Consider the following 25,494-nt stretch of genomic DNA (forward strand, 5'->3'; position numbering starts at 1 on the left):
TGGGAAGAATGGAAAAGCTTGGAAGTAGGCTAGATGGAATCGTATCCGGTCCGTGCTAATATCACTCATTGTTAGCAAGTTGTGTAGGTCACACCATGATGTGTGGGCTATATTTACACAGTCTACCCATTTTTCGAGATCATTTTAGAGCATGGGCCAAACAGGCCCTTACCATACTGAGTTACTCAGGGACACGGATTGCGTCCTACCAAAGTGATGTAAGTGATGTAAGTATTTTATCCACACCGTTATTCGTTTTTCTAAGATCATTTTAAGGTGTGATAAAAAATATTAGGCAGGTACAAGTCTAGAGTGGACCACAAAGTGGGGATTGAACTTCCACCATTAAAAAGTTCTTGGGAGCTAGAGAAGTTTCAGATCAAGCCTATATTTGTGTTTTCACTTCATCCACCTCTACATGACCTTATTAATAGGTTGGATGGTAAAAATACATTACAGTGGCCCTCATAAAGGTTTCAACGGTGGGTGTCATTATCACTGAAGCTTCCTTTGGTGTGGTCCACTGGAGTTGTGGACCTGCCTGTTCTTTGGGTAATAATTTAAAATGGTCTAATAAAAGCGATTAACAGCATGGATAAAATACTTACATAACTTCGGGCTCCACATAGCCCTGCCCGTCCGGGCGGGGGTAGGACGCAATCCGCGTCCGTTACTCAGCAGTAAACAGCTTCCGTTAACGTCTCCGTTATAGTCCTCATTAAATGTATTTCTTTTAATATATTTAAAAAATTGATGACATGGCCCTAACAGTGACGTTGACCAATGAAAACGCTGGAGGCAGGGAGTTCCTGCCTCCAGCACACAGAGGATCCGCACTCTTCTAAACTAGCCTAGGAAAACTTTATAGAAACATTCTAGGCACTTTTTATATACTTCCTACATACATTCTAGATATTTCTCAAATATTTTTATTTTCAAGTTATTTTTTCAACTGGATCCTCCGTCTGTGCTCTAGTACACTGTATAGCCGGACGTTTCAGAGCTGTCGAGATCAGAAGTAGTGCTAGATCCAGGGCTATCTTCCCTCCTAACTGTAGGCAGCTCGTTCACACGACTAATGCTACTGTCAGGAGTCCTTTTCTTTATGTTCTTTCTCTTCCATTCCATCTTCCTCACCCAATGCTTCACCAACATCACCACCAGCCCCACGAAAACCGACACCATGGTTCCCCCTCCAATTGATAACATGGCCCACAGTACCCATTTCGACCCTTTGCCAGGAGGCGTGATCACCCACGTCCCTGCCATGTATGCCACGGCCATGAATGACACAGCCACCCACATGATCTTGTGGATCACCTTCAACAGTCTCATCATCGACCTGCGCCGGAATGGTATGACGCTGACCAGGACGATGACTATACCCAGCGAGGAGAACAACGCCACGTGGTTGCTTATGATGAAGACTTTGAAAGCTGCGGTTTTATCCAACGTAGATTTTCCTATTAGGGGCCCGTTATCCTGGTGGACCCCACCAGGCGGGTTGATGCCTGCGGCGAATGTGACGGTGGCGATCAGGACGGCGACCACCGTGATTGTGTTGCGAGCATTCTGCAGGCCCTCCATGTGGAGCTCCATCCGTCTTTCCCGGCGAGATTGGTGCCGGCGATGGCGATTTGAATCAAGACTCTTCCTAGGTAATGACAACCGTTCTTCAATGGGATCATCTTCGCTAGGAAATGTGTTTTGGGGAGAAGGCTTGAGGACTCCTTTTGTTTCAGGCGTCCGGGGAAGCAATTGCCCACTTCGCTTGCCGCCGGCTTGCTCGAGAGTGTGTATGAGTACAAGGACGCCGGAGCTGTTAGCATCTGACACCACTAAGTCAAGAGCTGTCAGTCCACTGTTATTTAGAGCGTTGATGTCCATGTCCATCTTTCCCACCAGGTATTTTACCATCTGTAGTTTCAAAATCAAACGAACAAGATCAAAATTCACCAAAAAAAAAAAAAAAAAAAAATTTGTTTGTTTTTATTAAAATATACCAACAGTTTATATAAATTATGATTTTTAATAAGTAATTGATGCTAACTAAAATGGAAGTTTCTTTCATTGGCAGTACCAAATTGGATTTTGAAAAAAAAAAAAAAAAACAAGAAGAAGATTGTGTGAGATTGGCAATGGGAAACATTTCCCATAATTTTATTTTTATTTTTATTTTTTTATTTTTTTTTAATTTCAAGAATTCTAATGCCACCAGATTCGTGTAGCTAATCCCGATTAACTGGAGGCTTTGATGATGATGACGACTTGGCCCGACTGCATTATCATCGAGAGCATGGAACATTGAGGAGTTGGGCTCTATCACATCCTCATGATCTAACGGTGTGGATTTAGAGGAAGTCTTTTCGCATCTTATCTTTACTTAATTTTCTACTGATGAAAGGCAAACCTAAGTTGTGACATCGAGTCACTTTCATGGCGAAGATGAACCAGAGAAGGCGCAATTCGAGGCGGAAATGATACGGACTATCAGAATCTTAAAAAAGTCTATCTCGCCAGTTGGAATGAGTTTTACGACATATTATATATAACTTCCCAGAGATGATGACAATAACCTTCAACCTATCATGTGCGTGCAACATCCACCCATTTATTAATCTGTGAGCCACCCTATAGAAATTAATATAAAACCGACCAAGAAATAAGAAAATACAGGTCTGGCCCGCATGGTGCAAGTGGATGGAGTTGAATTGTTTTACGCAAGGTGATCCTACAGTGCACGCTCACGTGACATGTTGGAAGGTATTGATTGGGTGAATGGTCCGATCGACAAATCGGATGAGAGAATTTCTCAAATACCTGCGCCTTTGAAATTAATCCTCGTTGAGTAAAGCTGGCAGTTAAAGAGTACATAGTTTAAAAAGTTAGGGAGAAGTGGGCTGGGGTGGAAATTTATCCTTAGTAGGATAGAACCTAAAGTCCTAACTCTCATTTTGGCCCTGCAATCAACTATTGAAAAGAGGAAAAGATAAAAAGAAAAGGGAATTTTGACTATACAGGCATGGTTATAGGGTCAAATTCTTGAAAAAGCTTCCACCTTCCAAATATTCGGAGGGTAGCCTTCCGACAAGCTTTGGAAAAATTTCAAACCAAAATGCCCTTGTCCTTAATTAAGTAGTTGTACTTTTTTTTTTTTTTTTTGTGAATAAGAAGTTACATCATATTATGATGAGAAAGTGATGTTGACAGAAGCCTTTTTGGGTGCAGGCAAGGCCTAACACGTGAGGCCCACATTAATGTATATGTATAATTTATGCTGCCCATCCTTTTTGCCATGTCATTTTAGGGATAAGATTTAAATATTAGCTTAATCCAAAGCTCATGTTGACCAAATAATAGAAAATAATGATGACAATGGCACCCGCAGTTGAAACTTTATCGGTTCATTGCGATGTTTATTAGAAGTGGACACTGCCCAAGTTAGGACTTTTTGGGCTCACGGTGAGCTGACCGTCAAGGTAAACGGAACGGATTACCCCATTGTAGGCCTTTACTCTTATTATTTAAAAATAATCAAGTTATTAATTACATGAACCTAACAATCACGACCCTTACTACATTACAACCACAACCCTTACCACTTTACAACCACAACTCTTATATGAATACGGGTTGTGATTGTTTATATGTGTCGTGATTGTAATATGGTAAGGGTCAAGGTTATTGTCTTATATGAGTCGTGGTTGTTATATTATATGTGTTATAGTTGTCATGGGTCGAGATTGTCATATTATATGAGTCGTGGTTATTATGTTATATGGGTCGTAGTTACCACGTGACATGTGGAGTTGTAATGTTGTATGGATCATGATTATCATGTTACATGGGTCAACCCATATAACATGGCAATCACGACCCATGCCCATATAACATAGTAAGGGTTGTGGTTGTAATGTAGGTTGTAATGTAGTAAGGGTTGTAGTTGTCAAGTAGACGTAATTTAATCTCCTTGGATCCTAAAACCCAGGTGGCAACACCATGTAAAATCATGCCTAGAACCTTATAAAATCACGTGTTGTTGCCAACCTAAGTTTTAGAATGTTCTAATTTTTTCAGGAATTTCTTTATCCGGGCTAGATGATGCATAAAACGCGCGGTTGGCCCCTATACAATATGGAAAATTCTTAAAGGTGGGTGTCCCCATCCCAACTGGTCCTGTGGTTGGGTGCAACTGAGTTTTGAACCGTAGAGTTTCGTGGGCCGACAAGGATATATAAGACGGATTGGGTGCAATTAAAACTTCACAGTGGGACCCACACATCGATTTGTATATTAAGTATGGGCTATTGGGTCTTTTTACTCAAAACTCACGTGGAGCCCAGCCTGCCCAAAGCCAGCTCTAATTCTGAGTAGGCCAGGCCAGACCAGCCCAAAACCCGAACCTGAGTCAACTCAAGCCCCTGTCTGACCATTGAAGCTGCTATTTACATGAAAAGATCAATCCATACCGTAGATAGCTTCCCAGCCGTGGCGAGATGCAAGACGGTGTTCCCGTTGTGATCTGGCAAGTTGATGAGGTTGGTGAGGATGAGCTTCTCCACCAAGAACCTCACCGCCTCGTACTGGTTGTTCCTCACACTCAAGTGCAGGGCCGTCTCTCCTTGGTTCGTTAGCACCTGGGCCGAATCAAGGCTCACTGAGAGGATCTCATTGAGAATGGCCACTCGGCCTTTGATGGCTGCTGCATGTAGTGGCGTCCTTCCATTGTGGTCTTTTACTAAGCAATGGTCAGGATCCACCTTTAAAAGGTCTCTTGTTATCATCAAGTGACCTTTGGCTGAAGCTATGTGTAATGGCAAGAATCCTTGCCCATCTCTTTTGTTCGTGCTTTCCGGATGTACTTCTATTATTTCACGGACGACATCTGCAACACCATGTAATTCAGATTTATTTATTATTATTATTTTTAGCTAACTGTATTGTAAGTACATGGATCAAAGCTGTAGAAATGTGATTTGTGGGCCGTGCTTCTCCGTTGAATAGCCCAGGCCTATTTCTCTAGAGAATATTGACAATTGTCGGCTTTGACACAGCCCGTTTATTCGTGAAGCATGAAATCCATGCCTCTGCCAAAGGCTGTCAACGTGTCGGTCCCAGAGCTCCTAGACCCGGGCTGATCGGCTTGGTTCTTACTGGGTCCAGATCTTGCTTTTGATGACCTGACCCAGATCCATACGGGTTGATCAGGTACCCATTGGGTTTTTGGAAATCAGTTTCGAGTCAGATTTGGGTGGGGTTGCGTCCTCATCAAACTAGAGTATTTGCACGATCAGGGCCACCTTAATGAATTTAAACACACAAATTTTAAAAGTTATATTATATATAATGTCTATTAATTAATCGAGCTTTTTGGAGTCGAGCGAGCTAACCGAACAAACTCAATTCATGTACAGCCCTAAGTATGGCTTAGCAAAGCTCAATGTTACACACACACACACACTCAATTGGCAGACTGAGTGGAGATACCTCGTTTCAACACTTGAGGTCTTGGTATCGATCCTGGCGGGGTGGCTAACATGGGTGTGTACTAACAAGTTAACCCAAATATATATATGTATGTTACTATGAGGTTGCCCTTGTGTGAACTTCTCCTGAGGTCGAGCTGTATGGCCCTGAATCTGACATCAACACCATCAGTCAGATGCACCATTCCATAATGGGCCAAGGGATTAAAAATCAGGTCAATTCATGATTTAGGTGGGCCACACCACAGATAACCCTTGAGAAGGGTTACCTGCCCATTAAAGCCTTCATGATCATTTATTGGGCCCACCGAGATGTGGTTCACATATCTAGCCCGTGTAACATAATGGGAACCATCAAATGTAGTGTAGATGTGTTTATATATATATGGGACCCATTAAATGCACCGTATTGATGGTCAACACGCATCACGGTGAGCCCATGCAGCTCAACCTCATGGGAAGTTTCCATGAGCTCGACCGCATAGAACCTTTGCTCTCTCTATATATATAACATGTGTTGTGGCATCCCATGAAACCCCTAGGGACCAATTTTCATTATCATCTAAAAGTTTGGTGAGCCATAGCAAAGAGAGATGTAAATCAAGGGAGGAAATTGTTTTCTTTTTTCATGACCTATCTGTTGAAATTTTTGGTTGTTTGAAAATATTCAAAATTTCGGAATTTTGCCGTCAAAATGGTTTTCAGGAATTTCAAATTAAAAAGTGCAATGTGTGGTTTTAGTCACACATCGGAAATGGTAAAAAAGTTTTTTGGGAGTTTATATGTAGATGTGTGGGTAGTATTCTTACTTAGATGTTTTGGAGATGGAGATCCTCAGGCTACGTGTTCTAGTGCGTAGCACTAGAACACATGCACGCACACTCGCGCCCGCTCATGCTCGGGCTCGGGCTCGGGCACGGGCACGGGCGTGGGAGTGGGCAGTGTGGCTATAGTGGCGCGCTTTGCACTTGAAATGAATCAGGGCTTTATATGCGACTGAGAACGGTCGGATCATAAATACAAAACATTCAGCAGATTCTAAAAATGGCTAGCTACCTTGAAAGCCACAGCGGTCCGAAACGGACAGGCCATGATGATCCAACGGTCAGATCTTGTGATTCGATGACTCGAAACAGCTGAAATTAATGGTCAACGGTTAGAAATATTTTTCAAACGTTCTGAACCATTGATAGCTACCCAGCAATGGTCCACTACCTGGTACCTATATAAACTGGATCATTCTAGTTCAAAATCAATCATCTCAACACCATCTCTCTCATCAAATACTCCAAATCTCATTTTTAGAATATTGTGAACATTTTCACTATCTGATTCTGCCAAAATAGATCTACTGCGTTAAACTGCTCCATAGTGGACCCATCGTGATTGCTGCACGCCGGATCCAAACAGGCTTGTCTTATCATGGAAGCAATTCGCCTGTAACCCGTCAACAATTGATAAAGGGGTGAATTACGCTTTAAGGACAGCATATCATTTTACATGATTCAGCCTAGTGAAACAAATTTCATATTTTATCTTATTTTTTCTATTTTCGATATATCCAACAGATTATTTTCAAATAATCTTAAAGCGTGATTATGGACATCAAAAGCGTTGCATCAGTCAAATTGATGAACCAGGATCTGATTTGATTGGACCGATTCGATGGTTCAAATTTCACTAGGTGGCAGGACAAGCTAAAATTCCTGCTAACTGCTCTGAAGATCTTTTACATCCTAGACCCGACTCTCCAGCCTCTACTTGAAGCAAAGGATACTGATACTCCAGAACAGGACGCTGCTAGGATCAAGCGATAAGAAGATGAACTGTTGTGTCATCGCCATATTTTCAACGCTTTCTCTGATCGATTGTACGATCTGTACACGGGGACCACGTCAGCTAAAGAAATCTCGAGTGCGCTGGAATACAAGTGCAAGGCTGAAGAGAAAGGTACACAGAAATTCCTAATTGCCAGTTATTTCGATTTCACGATGATAGACAATTTGTCGATGCTGGCCCAAATCCATGAATTACAATTAATTGTAAACAAAATAAAGGCTTTAAAAATAAACCTACCTGAATCCTTTCAAGTTGGAGCTATTATCGCAAAATTGCCTCCGAGTTAGAAAGACTACGAGAAGAAGCTACTGCATAAATCTGAAAAATTCACCCTGGAAAAAATCTAAAAGCATTTTCATATTGAAGAAGAATCCCGTAACCGAAACAAGAAGGATGACGCTAATGGTGCATCCTTATCTAAGGTGAATGCAGTAGAAAGACCATCCCAAAATAATAACTAAGAGAAATCTGATTCCCTTAAAACCTAACAAAGATCAAAGGAAATTCAAAAAAAACTCAAAAGAAGAACGACAAACCTAAGGGATTTTGTTATGTCTGCGACAAGACTGGACATTACGCCCAAGTCTGTAGGGACCGAAAAAGCCTAAGAAAGAAGCTAATGTAGTCAATGATGATATCGTAGCAATGGTCACAGAAGTGAAATTATTTTAAGAGAAAACCGTCAGTTGATGGTATGATACAGGTGCCGCAGCCCATATATGCAACGATCAATCTGCCTTCAAAACCTATAAATATGTGACCAATGGTCAAGAGGTTCAAATAAAAAATGAAGGTCGATCAAAAGTTACAGGTAGAGGAATCATGGAATTACTCCTTACCGTTGGAAAGAAGGTAATCCTGACCAACGTACCGCATGTCGTAGACATAAGAAGGAATCTTGTCTCAGGGGATCTCTTAAGCAAACTTTGGATTAGGTTATGTTTGAATCAGGCAAACTGATCTTGTCTAAGAATGGAAACTTTGTGGGTAAGGGTTATGCTTGTAATGGGATGATCAAATTTTCTTTGAATGAAAAGAATTCTTCTACTTACATAATTGATCTGTTACGCTATGGCATGGTAGACTAGCTCATATTAGCTACAGTACCATAAAACTCATGGCTAATAACAGCCTAATATCATACAATGATAGTGACAAAGATAAATGTGAAGTATGCATATGGTATAAAATAATTAAGAAATCATTCCCTAATATTAAGAGATCATCTCAAATATTAGACCTAGTGCATACTGACATATGTGAACTAAATAGCGTTCTTACCCGTGAAGGGAAGAGGTACTTCTTAACGTTTATAGATATTTGTTCAAAATATGTATATGTATATCTGTTAAAATCAAAAGATGAAACATTTAATGCATTCAAAATCTATAAATTCAAAGTAGAAAATTAATTAGTTAAAAATATTAAAATCCTTCATAATGATCGAGGAGGAGAATATTTCTCTAATGAATTTTCTACTTATTGTAAAGAACATGACATAATACATCAGTGTACAACACCCTACACACCACAACAAAATGGTGTAACAGAGAGAAAAAATAGAACCTTAGTTGAAATGATCAACTCAATGCTAATACAAGCACAATTGCCATTAAACTTATGGGGAGAAGCGTTGCTAGCCGCATGTCATGTTTTAAATAGAATCTCATCTAAGAAAACCAAGACCTCTCTATACGAAATATGGAAAAGAAGAAAACCAAACATAGGGTATCTTAGAGTGTGGGGGTCTTACATACTGCAGAATTTTATAACCTAAAAGAACTAAGTTAGGACCACGAGTTATCAGATGCGTCTTTGTAGGATATGCACAACATGATAAGGCTTATAGACTTCTAGACTTAGACTCCAATGTAATCATAAAGTCTAGAGATGTAGAGTTCTCAGGAGAAAAAGAATACTGAGATTTAATCTCCTAATGAAACCATAAAAGAAACACAACTAAAAGTAGAAACACCAAGTGAACCTCATAGGAGTCAAAGAGAAAGAGTAGAGAAGAGTCTTGATCCTGATCAAATAGACTCTCAGCAACTCACTTTTCACTTAGTTGAGGGTGATAGAGAGAAGGTCATTAGGAAAATACCTATGGTTCTAACTATAGATAATGAACCTAAAACATTTAGTGAAGCTATGACTTCAAGAGACTCCGTTTTTTTAGAAATAGGGCATTAATGATAAAATGGATTCAATTATATCTAACCAAACATGGGAATTGGTAGATCTATCTCAAGGTTCTAAACAATTAAGTTGTAAGTAGATATTTAAGAAAAAATATCACACTGATGGTATAAATCAAATCTTTAAGGCAAGATTAGTTGCTAAAGGTTTCCGATAGAAAGAAAAAATCGATTATTTTGACACCAGTAGCTAGAATAACATCGATTATGATCATATTCGCTTTAGCATCCATACACCATCTTCATATTCATCAAATGGATGTAAAGACAGCATTCATAAATGGTGATCTTGATGAGGAGGTATACATGGAGCAACCAGAAGAGTTTGTTCTACCAGATGATGAAAGAAAAGTGTGTAGACTTATTAAGTCTTTATATGGATTAAAGCAAGCACCGAAACAGTGGCATAGTAAATTTAATTCTAAAGTTCTGTCTTATGGTTTTGCACATAATATTGCTGATAAATGCATATACTTAAAAGTGTGTAATGATTATATTGTAATCATATGCTTATAAGTAGATGATATGTTAATAATTAGTAACAAAATGGAAGGTACAACTATAACAAAGAAGTTCTCTCTTCAGTTTTCAAAATAAAGGATCTTGGACAAGTGGATATTATATTATGTATCAAAGTTAAAAAATATAGTGGGGGTTTTGCATCGTGTCAATCTCATTATGTTGAGAAAATACTAAACAAGTTTAATCACTTAAAAATCAAAGAGGCAAAAACCCCATTTGATTCAAGTATCAAGTTAAAATAAAATAGTGGAAGAGCAGTTGCACAACTAGAGCATGCTAGTACTATAGGCAGTCTTATGTATATGATGCAATGCACAAGACCAGATATAACATATGTTGTGAGTAGACTAAGCAGGTTTACGAGTGATCCAAGTGTTAAACATTGGGAAACTATAAGCAAAGTTCTAGGTTATCTAAAAGAAACCAAAGAACTAGGGTTATTTTACTCAGAATTTCTAGCAGTGTTACAAGGATATACCGATGCAAGTTAGATATCGAGTGTAAGAGACAACAAGTCAACTACAGGGTGGATAATCACCGGTGCAGCTGTATCTTGGGAATCCAAGAAACAAACTTACATAACGTACTCAACTATGGAATCTGAGTTCATAGCTTTGGCTGCTGTGGAAAAGAGGTTGAGTGGTTAAGGGATCTTCCATTAGAAATCTCATTCTATACGAAGCCTATACCGGTAGTTTCACTTCATTGTGATAGTGAAGCCACTTTAGTAAAAGCATACAACAATACCTACAATGGAAAGTCTAAACACATAAATTTGAAATATGATTATGTAAAGCAATTGATTCAAGATGAAATCATTGCGATCTCATTTGTGAAGTCAAGTAATAACTTGGCTAATCTTTTTACTAAACCTCTTACGAGAGAGTTAGTAAGAACAACATCTAGAGGGATAGGGTTGAAACTCTTTAATCAAAGTTCCACCAGTGAAAGAAATTTAATCCAAAATTAGAAAATCTCTAAAAATTAGGTTCAATGGGTAACAACAATTCATTGATAAGTAAAAAGTTTCAGCACTAAATCTAAATATCCTCATCCAGGATAAAGTGCTGGCTGTTATAAAAGAGGGTTGAGTATTAAAACTCTTAATGAAATTTAGTCAAATAGAACAAGTGTTTTAAGTAACAAAAACACTGGAAGGATTTTCACCTATGTGAACGTAGAAGTGGTGCCGCTTCTCATGAGAGTTAGAGTTATCTTGGGATCGTTCATGAAACAAGATAAGCACATAGCCATTAAAAGTGTTAAGGGCCTGTTTGATTTTTACCGTTTCACCTGGAAATGGTAAATACCTTGGAAATGGATGATTATTACCGTTCCACCTGTTTGAATATTCGTGGGAATTTTGGTCTTGGAAACCAATTCAAAAGAAGTAGTTTAAATTTTTGGACCCCATCTTAATGTATAGGACATATCTGTTCCGTCCATCCATTTTACCACAACATTTTGATATATGAGATAAAAAATGAGGTAGATCCAACACTCAACTGGCCTATACCAAAAGAAACAGTGGCCCCAGGAAGTTTTTAACGGTAAGTATTTGATTCATATTTTTCTATGGCGTGGTACACTTGAGTGTTAGATATGCCTCATTTTTTGGCTTATATCATAAATTCATCTGATATAATGGATGAACAGTGTGGATATATGATATGCATCATGGTGGGACCCATAAATATTTTACAGTATTTGTCATTTTTACACCGAAAAAGTAGGCCGTCAAATCAATTATGGAGAAGAGTGCGGCAATTAGGGAGGGAAATAATTATTACCATTTACGGGGGCATTTCCCAGGGAATTGAAAAATTAAACACGCCCTAAGTGAGTAATATGGAGGAACACATAACGCAGAAGTTATTATATGTCTAGTATTTTCGGTTATGTCATATAAGAATAACTGGTTCAATGTTGCGGCAATCAGAAATTTTGAAATAACTTTAAAATACTTACACTAAGAAAATATTCAAATCACAAGATATCTTTTTTTATTCATAATAACTATTATTCTATCTCTGACAAAGATTTTTCTATTGTTAACAAAAAAAAAAAAAACCAGTGGGGGATTGTTGAAATTTCTGATTTTTTGAAAATATTCAAAATTTTAAAATTTCAGGATTTTGGCGCCAAAACTGTTTTCGAGAATTTCAAATTAAAAAATACGGCGTGTAGTTTTAGTCCCACATCGGAAATGGTAGAAATTTTTTGGGGTTTATATGTGGATGTGTGGGTAGTATTCTTACTTGGATGTTTTAGAGATGGAGATGATCGAGCTGCATATTTCAATGCATAGTATTGGAACACACGCACGCATGCGTGCGCGCGCTCAGGCTCAAGCACAGGCGTGGGTGTGGGTTACGGTGTGGGCAGTGTGGCGCTAGTTGACGTACTTTGCACTTGAAATGAGTCAAGGCTTTATCGGCGACTGAGAACGGTCGGATTATAAATCCGAAATGTTTAGCAGTTTCTAAAAATGACTAGCTAATGGAAAGCCACGACGGTCCGAAAACAGACGAGCCATGATGATCCAACGGTTAGATCTTGTGATCTGATGACCAAAAACGGCTGAAATTAATGGTCAACGGTCAAAAACATTTTTCAAATGTTCTAAATCATTGATAGCCACCCAGCAACAGTCCACTACCTGGTGCCTATATAAACTGGACCATTCCTGTCCAAAATCAATCATTTTAACACCATCTCTCCCATGAGATACTCCAAATCTCCTTTTTAGAATAATGTGAACATTTCCACTATCTGATTCTGCCAGAACGGATCTACTGCGTTAAACTGTTCCATAATGGACCCATCGTGATTGCTACATGCCAGATGCAGACAGACTTATCGTATCCTGGAAGCAATTCGCCTATAACCTATCAGCGATTGATAAGGGGGCGAATCACGCTTTAAAGACAACATATCATTTTACGTGATTCAGCCTAGTGAAACAAATTTCATATTTTATTTTATTTTATTTTTCTATTTTTGGTGTATCCAATAGATTATTTTCAAACACTACCAAAGTTTTGAATCAAAGTAAAAGTTAAGTCTTTTTCCATGGCCTACCAAAGTTTTGAATTAAAGTAAAAGTTGGGCCCCAAGGATTTCATGGTTGTATCACATGAACCGTTGAAATTTTGGATTCACATAATGTGTGATGAGTTCTCAAAAAGTTCTCACAGGAGCCCATGAGAACTGGCATGCCGATGAGCAATACTTGTACCCATAATGAAGAGACCTACCTATAACAAGCCTGAAAAATTGGACCTAGACCCTTGAAAATAGGGCCAGATCCAGGTCCTCGTTGAAGCATTACTTGAGCAAAGCCTGACCCAATTGACTAAAAATGGGCTAAAGTCCTTTGCAGTACAGGAATCCTCTACAACACCTGTTTGTATGAAATACTGAGAATACCCAAAATCCGTGGGGGCTATCTTGTTTTGGGTGTTTCTAAACAAACCTGATTTTTAGGTGTGGGCGCCAAAAGCAGGCAAAACGGACTTGGATTCATCCAACGTCTCCAAGCATAGGGGACGTACGTGTAACAATTCAACCCAAAGGGAGTTGTTTCCCAGTATCCTATTTTTCGGAGAAGTTTCAAAGAAACTGCACCGTAGAATTTTTATTTTTATTTATTTTTTCCTTTATAGGGATGTCTGCGTGTGAAGTCTACCAAAGTCAATTGTGCGAAGCACGCTTTTCCTCCTCACCATTTGCGATCCCTACACGTGTCACAAATTATGCCGAAGCCACACGGGAAGGCCACGTTTGCTCGATTGTCCATGGCTCTGATACCTCACATACTGGAGACCATTGCCTTTTTTCTCTTGTGAAATTTCCTTTCAAAGCCATCCATTAAAAACAGCTAGCATTGTCCAGTACTTGATGTGATTGTCAGGCCATGGCCGTCCACAAGATAGTACACGATGCCAGATGGATCGATGTGTGAAACCTTTCAGTAGTTTAATGAAGGAGAAAATTACAAATTTTAATCAATATGTTTCTTTGTATTTTATAAAACAGAGCTCTTTTAAAAAATAAAAAATTAAATTAAAATTAAAGTGGAGCTTAGAGCAACATAATTGTAATTTGGGGCTCTTGATTCTCATTGAGAATAGCAAGAATGTTTTAGATTCATCGATGACTTGCTTTAAGGCCTCACATCAGGAGGGGGAATAAGGAGTGAAAAGAAAATTAATGAAGTACTTTTACTATAATTGAATATTTCATTATGTTTTTCTTGCGAAAGAAAATAAAGAATTTTATATAATAATTATTATCATTTTCATCGTCAAAATCTTATATATAATTTATAACAGAAAGGTATCTCAAAACATGAAACTTATTATTCAGGCAAAACCTTGAAAAATAAATTCTATAAGCATGTATGTTTCAATACTACTTATGGAAATCATTGTAAAATATTTATTTTATTTTCTTCTTTTTTCTTTTCTTTTCCCACTAATCAGATACCCCATGTGTGTGTGTGTGTGTCCAAAGAGCATGAATCAATGATTAAAAACTTTGACTAGAAGCCCACCTGTTCCGGTGGGCGATCCAGTCCAATCCGTTCAAACTACTGTATTGGTGGAGAGAACTTTCATACTCTTGATGAGCATGCTGCTTGAGAAAACAACACGTTCAAACGTAAACATGGTACACAAATATCTCAAATTAAACCTTCCAAAATATGAAAATATACTCTAATTATATTACTTAACTAATTGATCTGGTGACATTTAATGGATGGTGCAATGAAATTAAATTTGGGAATGATCCTGACTCAGCAAATAAGGTTTCATTAATCAAATTTTATACTTGCTAGACCAGTTTGATTTCAGGGATACCAGCTACCAATGTGGGATCCTACTGTATACACCAAGGAAATTAATGCCTGTGTATTGGCCTGCACACTACGGTGGATTATCAAATAACTCATCCACTTTGATAAGCCATGACCGAATGGGTTAAGGAAGTGGATTCCTGGGTGACCCTGCCACCAAGGATGTCCCTGGTGGCAAGTACTGTAGGCCCACTGTGATTTATATGTTTTATATCTGTGCCATCCATCTGCTTTATCAGCTCATTTTAGTGCATGAACCCAAAAATGAAGTAAATTAATCCAAAGGTCAAGTGGACCACAACACATAAAACAGGGGGGATAATGACACTCACTGTTGGAACCTTCCTGGGCCCACTATGATTTTTGTTTTCATACCTGTTGCGTGGATTAGCTGATGTGGTGATGTGTTGGGTTCCATGGGGCCCACTGTGATGTATCTGCTCTATTTCCATGTTGTCCATCTGTTTTCCTAGCTTATTTTAGGGCATGAAACCAACAATGAAGCAGATATAAAGCTCAAGTGGACCACACTATATGAAACAATGGGATAATGACACCACCATTAAAATCTTCATAAGGCCCACCATAATGTTTATTTGCCATCCAACTTGTTGATAAGGTGGCACAGAACTGAAACAGACATTGACGAAGGGAAAACATGAATATCAACTTGATCCAAACCTTTTGTGCCCCTAATAAGGTTTTAATGTCGAGCTTTCAATCACTGCCACTTCCAGTGGTGTGGTCTACCTGAGCTTCAGATCTGCTTTGTTTTTTAGTTTATGCCCTAAAATGAGCTGGCAAAATGGATGAATGGTGTAGATATAAAACACATACATCACGTTGGACCTAACAACACCCAACCCATCAAGGCACCACTGTTGGGGCTGGTGTTGGCAACACACATGATCTGCCTCCTACACAAACATGAATGAAGGGAAAACACAAATATCAGCTTGATCCAAATATTTGTGGGCGCCAAGTATTAATGGTGGGTGTTCAATCATCACTATTTCCACTTGAGCTTTAGATTTGCTTCATTTTTTAGCCATGCCCTAAAATGAGTGGGCCAAACAAATGGACGGTGCTGACAGAAATGCATACATCTTGATGACCCCACAACACCTGCCACCAATCCTAAACCCTAATCCATTTATTTACCTATCCACTAATAAATCAGAATTATCATGCAAAATAGCATAATATAAGAAATTCCAATGGCCATTTTATTTTATTTTTTTCAATGGCCATTAGATATGATTCAAATGACCCTAATCTTCATAGGTCTCACCATAATGCTTATTTTCCATCCAACCCATTTATTAGGTTATAATGACCATGATGGAGAGAAAACACAAATATCAGCTTGGTTGAAAATAATAATAATAATTTATGGCCACCTAGAAAATTTCAACAGTAGGCATTCAATACCCATTATTTCTATGGTGAAGCTTTGGGTCTACCCCACGGAGCTAGGTCATCTGGGATATCCTTGGTGACCAGGTCGCCAGGCAAGCCCATGCGCAGCACTGATGCAAGATCCATTTGGAATGGCACATTGTCCACCAAAAGCTCTAAAATATGTACAATCGATCTCTTCTTTTCTTTCCCAGGAAAGACGGAAAGGAGGAAAACCCATGTGGTAGCAAGAAATCGTGCATGTCTTATCCAATAAGGCTATCTGCAATGTCTTATCCGATAAGGCTATCTTAAAATTGAATGTTATGCTACTAAAAGACAAGCGCTGGAATATAGCTATCCATGATAGTGGCATCTATTAAAAATATTCTCTACTCTACGTTCCTAGTTGCAACCATAGTCCACTTGATGCATGCTCTCTAGATTAAAAACATGACATAGGGGATGACGTGATGAGGTTGATCACCATCTTTATCGATCAATGACTACCTTGAATCCACGAGAGCTTTTCAAATTCATAAGAAAAAAGAAGAAAATTTATAAGGATTTGATCTATTGAATAAATCTCATAAAAATGTAATTAAACAGTTACTATGAATTAAATTTAGAAAATCATGCAAATTTTTCGCATCCATTGACCTATCATCAACCGGTCAAGTTGACAAGTCGAAACAACAAAAAAAGTGTCAGAGATTTAAAGTGGAAATTATGTGATTTTCAACCCATATACCTATTGAACTGGATTTTGACCTGTCGACAAGATCTGTTGACATGTCTAAACTAGCAGAAATCAGCTAGCAAGCAATGTGGAATTTCAGGCGAAGTTTTGACCTGTCGACCATCTTTGTAGACCGATCGAACTATGATAAGTTTGTTCAATCCTTCTTGCCTTCTTTTCTTCGGTCCATCTTAGCTATGAACGAGTTCATGACCTTAATGTGGTACCCGATGTCACACGATCTAAAACTTGACTTCTAAGAAGTTATACCTATTCAAGAAATGCACTAGTAAAAAATAATTGCTTATTTACAATTGGCTACCTATAATTATGATAAATTAAATAGGCACTTAAAAAGCATATACAGAAAAACTCATTATTCTTCCTCTCCTGGACTTTTCTTCATCTTTCTTCTCAACTTTTTGTGTGGGCAAATTAGTTAAGGCAAATCTAAGTGAAAATTCACTTGTGATATAATAGAATTAACATGGTTGCACGTGCAGAAGCTTAGTGGAACTAATGAATGAAAGCTATGTCCTAATGAATGAGACCTCGATGCCATAAAAAAATCAGATAAAATATTGAATTCTTACTTGACATATCTAAATTCTATGCTCGATGCAATCGAGGGGATCCAATGACATCGAAGACCCATCAAAGTCTACTCGATGAGATTAAGCACCACTCAAAATTTGTTCTTTTGGGCGTATATTTTCACAACAGCTTTGCACTACTTCTATCCTTACTTATCATGTTCCAATTGGAATCCTAAAGCTAATGAATTATCGATAAAGTTTACTTATTAAGCTAAGATCATCTAGAGGTTCAAGGATTGTCTTGGATCAAGGTCACTAAGGCACTCATTTACATGTTATTTGCTCTTTAATGCTCTTGCATTCTTATATCTTTCGTCTTCAGTTTCTAGAGGCTCAACTGAGTACCTAATACAAGGACTTACGTGATTGACAAACAAGATGTACAAATCAGTGCACTAACACTTAGTTCATAAGCTTTAATCTAACGTGCACTTAATCTGAGTCATCTAATGTGAACTTAATTTGAGTCATCCATCACTGTGGAGAGTTGTTGTATCCCGAGGCAAACCGGCTCTACCCATTGCATTAGGGATCAAATCTTTTGTGAGGGTAAATTTGTCTTTGCGGCTACCTCCGCTCTCCTTTTTTCTCTCATTCTTGTCCAATAACTACTATTTTATATGTTATCTCTCTGCTCCAAGCTAATTCTTATTTCTATCCTCATAGCTACTTTATGTGCCAACTATCTACTTTACTTAAAACTCAGCCTAATCAATTCGATTCAATCATATTCTTAGGGGAGTCACTGGTAAACTCAATACTAGGCCTGACTCGATTTGACTCAAAATGACTTGGAGTAAAACACCCACTTCCTAGTGAGAGATTTCACTTTTCAGAAAGAGGTGTCATCTAAATAAAATAGCAACATTAGGACAAAACTATTGTAATAGATATCTTAAATCACGTCAGATACGTGGTCTATCGATGTCATCAACATCCTGTTCGATGACATCAAACAGTTCTCGATCCCATCGATGTCTTCTGGATTTTCTTCAGTTGGTTGCTAGACTAACTGGGCACTTTTTTCGATGTCATCGATAAGTGTTCAATTTCCATTGAGAATTTTTGGAAAATCATGTTTTGTCTCTGGACAGTTAAGGTGTTAGTTCGATGTCATCTATGAGTATTCAATAGGATCGATAGATTATTTTAATGTTACAGGCAGGTCTTCAATGGCATCGACAAATTCTGCACAGATTTTACGCAAAACTGCCAATTTGTGGGATTTGTTTCTGATTTCGTTTGGGATTCTTTCTAAGGCTATATATATGGGTGTAAACGGGATTGGAAAGTATTCTAAGGGTTTCTAAATAGTTCTAGGGTTTCAAAGGGGTATAGCAAGGGTGAAATTCGAGATTGTTAAAATCGGCTAAGCCTTTTCTCTTCGTAATTTCTACTTCCATAGTGATCATTTGTTGCTTTGTGCGGTAGTTTTTTTCCGAAAGGGTTTTCCACGTTAAATTGTTGTGTTCTATTTGTATTTGTTTTATGCTATTGGATTGTTATCCTTGATTCATCTATGTGTGCTTCCGTGGATCCCCCAATAAGTGGTATCAAAGACAAGTTTGGGTGCAAGCTTGAATCTAAAGGATTAGTCATAATGGGAAATATTAAGTATGATATTGAGAAGTACTCAGGGAAAAATAATTTTGACTTATCGAAGGTTAATGGGATTAGCCTATTAACTAAGCAAAGCAAAGATAAGGCTCTCGAGGAGCGACCACCGTCTATGAGTGACAAAGACTGGAATACTCTTGATAGAAACACTTTATATATCTCCTATCCGATTATGTTTCACGGATGAGGTTCTCTACAATGTTCTAAGAGAGAAAACCACAGCGAGTTTGTGGGCAAATTTAAAGGACTTTTATGCTAAAAAGTCCACTGAGAATCGCCTACACTTGAAACTGTAGTTGTTCAACTTCAGGATGGCAGAAGGTGGAGATGTGGAGGCCCAAATCAGTAGTTTTAATAAATTGATTTGCAAGTTATTACATATGAAGGAAGTGGTCAAAGATAAAGATGATCAGGCATGTATGTTGTTAAATTCTCTTCCTGCATCGTATGAGTTATTAAGGGACTCATTGTACACCAATAATAAGTCCCTGAGTGTGGAAACTGTTATCTCATCCTTTCAAGGGAAGGCCATGAGAAAGATAAACGGCGGCATAAGAACATCTTCTGATGCCTGCTTACGAGAGGCAGGGATACTGAGCGAGATATATGATCTTTAAGACCTATATCAAAATCCAAGGGAAAGGGCAAAGAAAAATTAAAGTGCTAGAACTGTGGGATGATTGGACACATGAAGAAGGATTGTATAAATCCTAAAACGAAGAAAAAAAAACTTAGAGGCTTCTTCCAGACAAACCAATATTGTCGCATCTGATGAAGAGACAAATACATGTGAGGTGTTATTTGTGTCTATGATCGGACACTTGCACGACAATCATAGAGAGGAGTGGATCCTTGACACAGGTGCTTCATATCACATGACTTCTCATTGGAGTTAGTTCGTCAATTACAGAGAGTGCGATGGTGGACAAGTCTTTATGAGCAATGAAAATGTCTGTAATGTTGTAGCTATTGGTATGGTGCACATCAAGATGTTTGATGGGATAAAGCATACCATGACTGATGTAAGACACGTTCCTGATATGAAGAAAAGTTTGATTTCTCTCGGTGCACTCGAGGCTATATGGTGTAAGTTCACTGGCGTTAATAGTGTCCTTAAAGTATTAAAAGGGGCACTCATGGTTATGAGAGCGTAGAGGCACGAAAACCTTTACAGGTTGATCGAAAGTACTTTAGTAGGTGGAGTGACAGAAACTGTTGCGGATTTCACGTCTGCACGTATGTGGTATGCTCGTCTAGGCCACACGAGCAAGCAGGGCATAAAGGTACTCTCTGATCGATGTTTGATTGAAGCTTTTAAGAATTCTAATTTAGATATATGCGAGCATTATGTATATGGTAAACAATCTAAATTATCTTTTAAATATAAAAAACATGTATGTAAGGGAGTACTTGATTATGTGCACTCTGACGTATGGGGGTCATCGCCAAAGGTTTCACTATATTCAGACAATGAAAGGTAATGGTGGAAAAACAATCAAGACGAAAAATAAAGGTTTTAAGGACTAATAATTGTGGATAATTTACTTCTACTGAGTTTAATGAATATTACAAAGATAAATGGATCATTAGGCACATCGAGGTGCGCCCACACCTGAACAAAATGGTGTGACTGAACAGATTAATCGGACCCTCTTGGAAAGGGCCCGATGCATGTTAAGTAATGTTGGGTTGAGCAAGGACTTATGGACTGAGGCCATTAACATGGCTTACTATTTAGTGAACTGGTCTCTTTCTATGACAATTGAATGCAAGATCCCAAATGAAGTATGGAGTGGTCATAAAATTGACTGCTCAGATTTGCGTATATTTAGTTGTAAGGCTTACTCTCATGTACCATCAATTGAGAGAGATAAGCTAGACCATAGAGCCAAAAAGTATATCTTTGTTGGCTACGGGGTTGGTGAAAGGTTACAGGTTATTCGACAAGGTCACACGCAAGGTCATCACTAGCCGTGACGTTAGATTCGATGAAAGCTCCCTATTCCGCAAGAATGATCAAGAGGAGCAAGATGAACCAGAGAGGTTGATTGTAGATGTTCAGATTGACATAGATGGTACTCAAGTAAAGATAGATGGGCGGACAAAGGTACATGAGTAAGTGGAGCAGCCACCTATGAGAAGAAACTCACCGTGAGATCGTAGGTTACCGACAAGATACATGGATGACTCTAATATCTCCTATACCCTCATTACATATGAGGGGGGGCCCATCTACTAATCAGGAGGCTCTTGATGAGCCTGATGCAAAAAAGTGGAAGGCAGCTATGGACGATGAGATGGACTTGTTCCACAAAAATAACACATGGGAGCTGGTGGAGCTTCTAGTGGACCAAAAAGCGATCGGATGCAAGTAGTTGTTTAAAAGGAAACAAGATAGATACAAAGCAAGGTTAGTAACGAAGGGTTATGTTTGGAGAGAAGGAATCGACTTCACGGAGATATTCGTGCCGGTGGTTAAGCAAGTATCTATCAGATTCATGTTGTCACTGGTTGCCCAATACGATCTTGAGCAGGAACAGATGGATGTCAAGACTGGATTCATATAGGGAGAGTATGAAAAGAATATCTACATAAAGCAACCAGAGGGCTACGAAGTTAAAAGGGTAGAGAACAAGATTTGTAGGTTAATGAGGTCGTTCCACGGCCTGAAATAATCGTTTAAGCAGTGATATAAAAAAATTGATTCTTACATATTGAGTTAAAAATTTACTCGAAGTGAATACGATCACTGCGTCTATTACACGATACTAAGTGATGAAAAATTTATCATCCTATATTGTATGTTGATGATATGTTGATCACCAGTCATGATATGTCTGAAATCGACGTACTAAAGACTCAGTTATCAGGGACATTTGATATGAAAGATCTGGGGGCTGCAAAGAGGGTTCTTAGCATAGATATTCATAGAGAGTGAAAAAGAAGCAGGCTTTAATTATCACAGGCAGAATACCTTAAAAATGTGTTGATCAAGTATAGAATGAACCTGGTGAAGCTAGTGATCGTTCCTCACGCGACTCACTTCAAGCTTTCCTCAAAACAATGTCCCAAAATAGATGAGGAAAAACAGGATATGTCTCATTTACTTTATTCAAATACGGTTGGCAGTTTAATGTATGCCATGATTTATACAAAACTGGATATTTCACAGGCAGTCGGTGTTATGAGCAGATATATATATCAAACTCTGACAAACAACATTGGGAAGTGGTGAAATGGTTACTTCGATACATTTAAGGTACAAAAGATTACATCTTAACTTTTGAGAAAATGGGAGCAAAGTTGGTTCGGTATGTGGATTTAAACTATGCAGGCAGTGTGGATTCTAGAAAGTTGACTTCAGATTACTCATTTGTATTAGCAGGTGGAGCAATTAGTTGGATGTCGAATCTTCAGTCTGTAGTGACTCTTTCCATGATCGAACAGAGTATATGACAATGACGGAAGCATTTAAGGAAGATGTTTGGTTAAGAGGCATGATAAATTAGTTGGGGCTTCGGCATGAGGCCGTGCCGGTTAATTGTGACAATGAAAGTACTATAAATTTGGCTAAAAAATTTGTTTATCTCTCGTACTAAATACGTTGATATTTGTCACCACTTTATCCAACAGGTGCTTGAAGAAGGAAGCGTGACTCTGGAGAAGATTCACACCAGTATGAATCCAGCAGACTTGCTTACCAAGGTCGTTCCTATAGAGAAGTTTAAATTATATGCAACTTCTCTAGGCTTGGCGATGGCGTAAAAGGAAGACGGAATGTGCACGAGAAGCGTTGATAGAGCTATGATGCAACGCGGATATAAGAAAAGAGGATAAGAAGCTACACATTTGATGATTGAAGACATAGTGGAGATTATTGTAATAAATGTCTTAAATCGAGTTAAATACAAGGTTTGTCGATGCCATTGACACCCTGTTTGATGTCACTTTTGATGATATCAAACAGTTCTCGATCCCATCGTTGTCTTCTGAATTTTCTTCAGTTGGTTGCTAGACTAACTAGGCACTTTTTCGATACCATTAATAAATGTTTGATGCTATCGAGAATTTTTGAAAAATCATGTTTTGTCTTTAGACAGTTAAGGTGTTAGTTCGATGTCATCTATGAGTGTTCGATAGGATTGATAGATTAGTTTCGATGCTACCGGCAGGTCTTCGATAACATCGACAGATTCTGCACAGATTTTATGCAAAACTGCAAATTTGCGGGATTTGTTTCCAATTTCGTTTGGGATTCTTTCCAAGGCTATATATATTGGTATAAACGAGATTGGGAGGTATTCTAAGGGTTTCTAAATGGTTCTAGGGTTTCAAAGGGGTGTAGCAAAAGTGAGATTTGAGGTTGTTCGAATTAAGTAAACCTTCTCTCTTTGTAATTTATGCTTTCATAGTGATCATTTGTCGCTTTGTGTTGTGGTTTTTTCCCGACAAAGTTTTTCACGTTAAATTGTTGTATTCTCTTTGTGTTTGCTTGGTGCTATTGGATTGCTATCCTTGATTCATCTCTGTGTGCTTCCACGGATCTCCCAACAAAAACCCCCCATCTACACATACAAATGCTTCCCAGGATTTAAATCCTCATGCCCCGGACAACCCTTTTGCGGATGGACAATTCAACTATTTCAGACTTTATTGGACTAGCAACTACATCCAAACGGACCCTAAGCCAGCTGAGAACAATATAGTTAACAAAACAAAGAGAAGAAAAGGTATGTTTTGGTGATGGGTTAAAAGAAAGTATGATCATTTGGCCTCTTACGACCAAGTCACCAAAACATGTTGATTTGTACATAATGATGTTGTTAATTACCTGTATGTCCCCCTGAAACTGCTGCATGAAGAGAAGTCGACCTCCCATCCACATCGGACGACAGCAACAACGGCGACTTGCTCAAGAGATGTTTCACGACATCGATGCGCCCATGACCACATGCCAAGAGAAGCATGCTTTCGCCATTTTTATTAAGCTTATAAACAACCCATGGATTAGTTTCCATCAAAAGCATCAACACCTCAATGTGCCCTTCACGACACGCTTCATGAAATGGTGTCTCCTTCTTCTGATTCTCTGCTGCCACCATGTCCGGCCGCAGCTTAATGATCTCCGCCACCAGTTCGGTGCGTCCGAACCGCGATGCGATGTGTAGCGCGGTGTTTGATGACTCGTCAGTTGTTTGTCCAAGAACATCTTTGTTTTCCTGAATGAGAGTGGTGAAAGCCAGCACGTCGCCTCTTAGAGCCGCCTCGTGGAGACGCCAATCCATTTTCCGAGCTCAGGAATATGGTGTGGAGAAATGAGGAGGAAAAATGGGGTTGCATGTGAGCTCCTTAAAAGGAAGAAAATCAAGCGTTGGGATGGCCTTATTTTCCACACAGGTAGCCGCCATGAAAGTTCTTTGTTAGTACATATGAAACGCGTAATGGTAGCTTGTTTTGTCCCCAAAGGCATTAAGGTCAACGAACCATGGTTTTAACTTGATCACTGGTAATCCAGACGGGGGAGGTATTTGATACTCTGGCTGTGTATGACTCTTGATACGCAGGCACATAAAAATAGTACACGTGGCATATATTAACTCAAATTAAACTGACTACATTATGGAATTCACTGTTTCTAAATTACCATCTAAAAATACGATTGGTTGAATAATCCACGTATGTAATTTCTCAGAAGTTAGGATTGTTCAACGTATCTTTGTCAAAGGTTAGGATTGTGGAATCCACGTGTGTAATTTTCCTGTCATTTCTCTCTCCTGTAGTTTTCCTGTAATTCTCTCTCTCTCTCTCTCTCTCTGCTATAGAGTATCTAAATATTTCGCAAGCTAGATTTTAAGGTACAAGGACCCACACGACTTACGTGGGCTTGACTATGTCATGATCGGTCTTCACGTGAGCTTGTATATATACCGTGTGAGGAGAGACTGACGAGGTCAATGAGAGCACACGTGCCGATATGGCTTGCCCATAGATGGCTCTGATCTTGCACATGTGTGCTGCGTAGGCTTGTATGCCATGATTTCCCTCAGCATAACTGCAGGAATACGGAGTTATACTCACAAATAAAATATCAGTTCTATTGGGATTTTTTTGAAATACAGTAAAATATAATAGTTTTCAAAAAATCTAGATTTTAGACTTTTAGCCCTGAGGATTACCATTTGATATTCTCAAGTTTTTTTAGATTGAAAAGCGTAATTATAAGAACTAGAATTCCCATAACAAT

General features: G+C 38.7%; 1 protein-coding gene across 1 annotated transcript; it reads right to left on the reverse strand.

Annotated features, from left to right (window-relative positions):
* Positions 1 to 839: 839 nt before the first annotated feature.
* LOC131223007 (ankyrin repeat-containing protein At5g02620-like) lies at positions 840 to 24,719 on the reverse strand. The gene is made up of 3 exons (XM_058218285.1): positions 24,082 to 24,719; positions 4,470 to 4,885; positions 840 to 1,917 (listed from the first exon to the last, which is right to left on the reverse strand). The coding sequence occupies exons 1-3, from the start codon at positions 24,533 to 24,535 to the stop codon at positions 973 to 975; spliced, it is 1,815 nt and encodes a 604-aa protein (XP_058074268.1). The 5' UTR covers positions 24,536 to 24,719; the 3' UTR covers positions 840 to 972.
* Between the last annotated feature and the right edge of the window lie 775 nt (positions 24,720 to 25,494).

This window comes from Magnolia sinica, chromosome 13 (assembly GCF_029962835.1).
Source record: "Magnolia sinica isolate HGM2019 chromosome 13, MsV1, whole genome shotgun sequence".
NCBI classification, from domain to species: domain Eukaryota; kingdom Viridiplantae; phylum Streptophyta; class Magnoliopsida; order Magnoliales; family Magnoliaceae; genus Magnolia; species Magnolia sinica.

Excerpts from the sequence above, each read along its gene's own strand:
- LOC131223007 (XM_058218285.1), bottom strand. The coding sequence starts at position 24,535 with ATGGATTGGCGTCTCCACGAGGCGGCTCTAAGAGGCGACGTGCTGGCT. Across the intron at positions 4,886-24,081 it reads AGTTTCAGGGGGACATACAG|ATGTCGTCCGTGAAATAATA; the intron begins GTAATTAACAAC and ends ATGGTGTTGCAG. Across the intron at positions 1,918-4,469 it reads CGGCTGGGAAGCTATCTACG|ATGGTAAAATACCTGGTGGG; the intron begins GTATGGATTGAT and ends TTGAAACTACAG.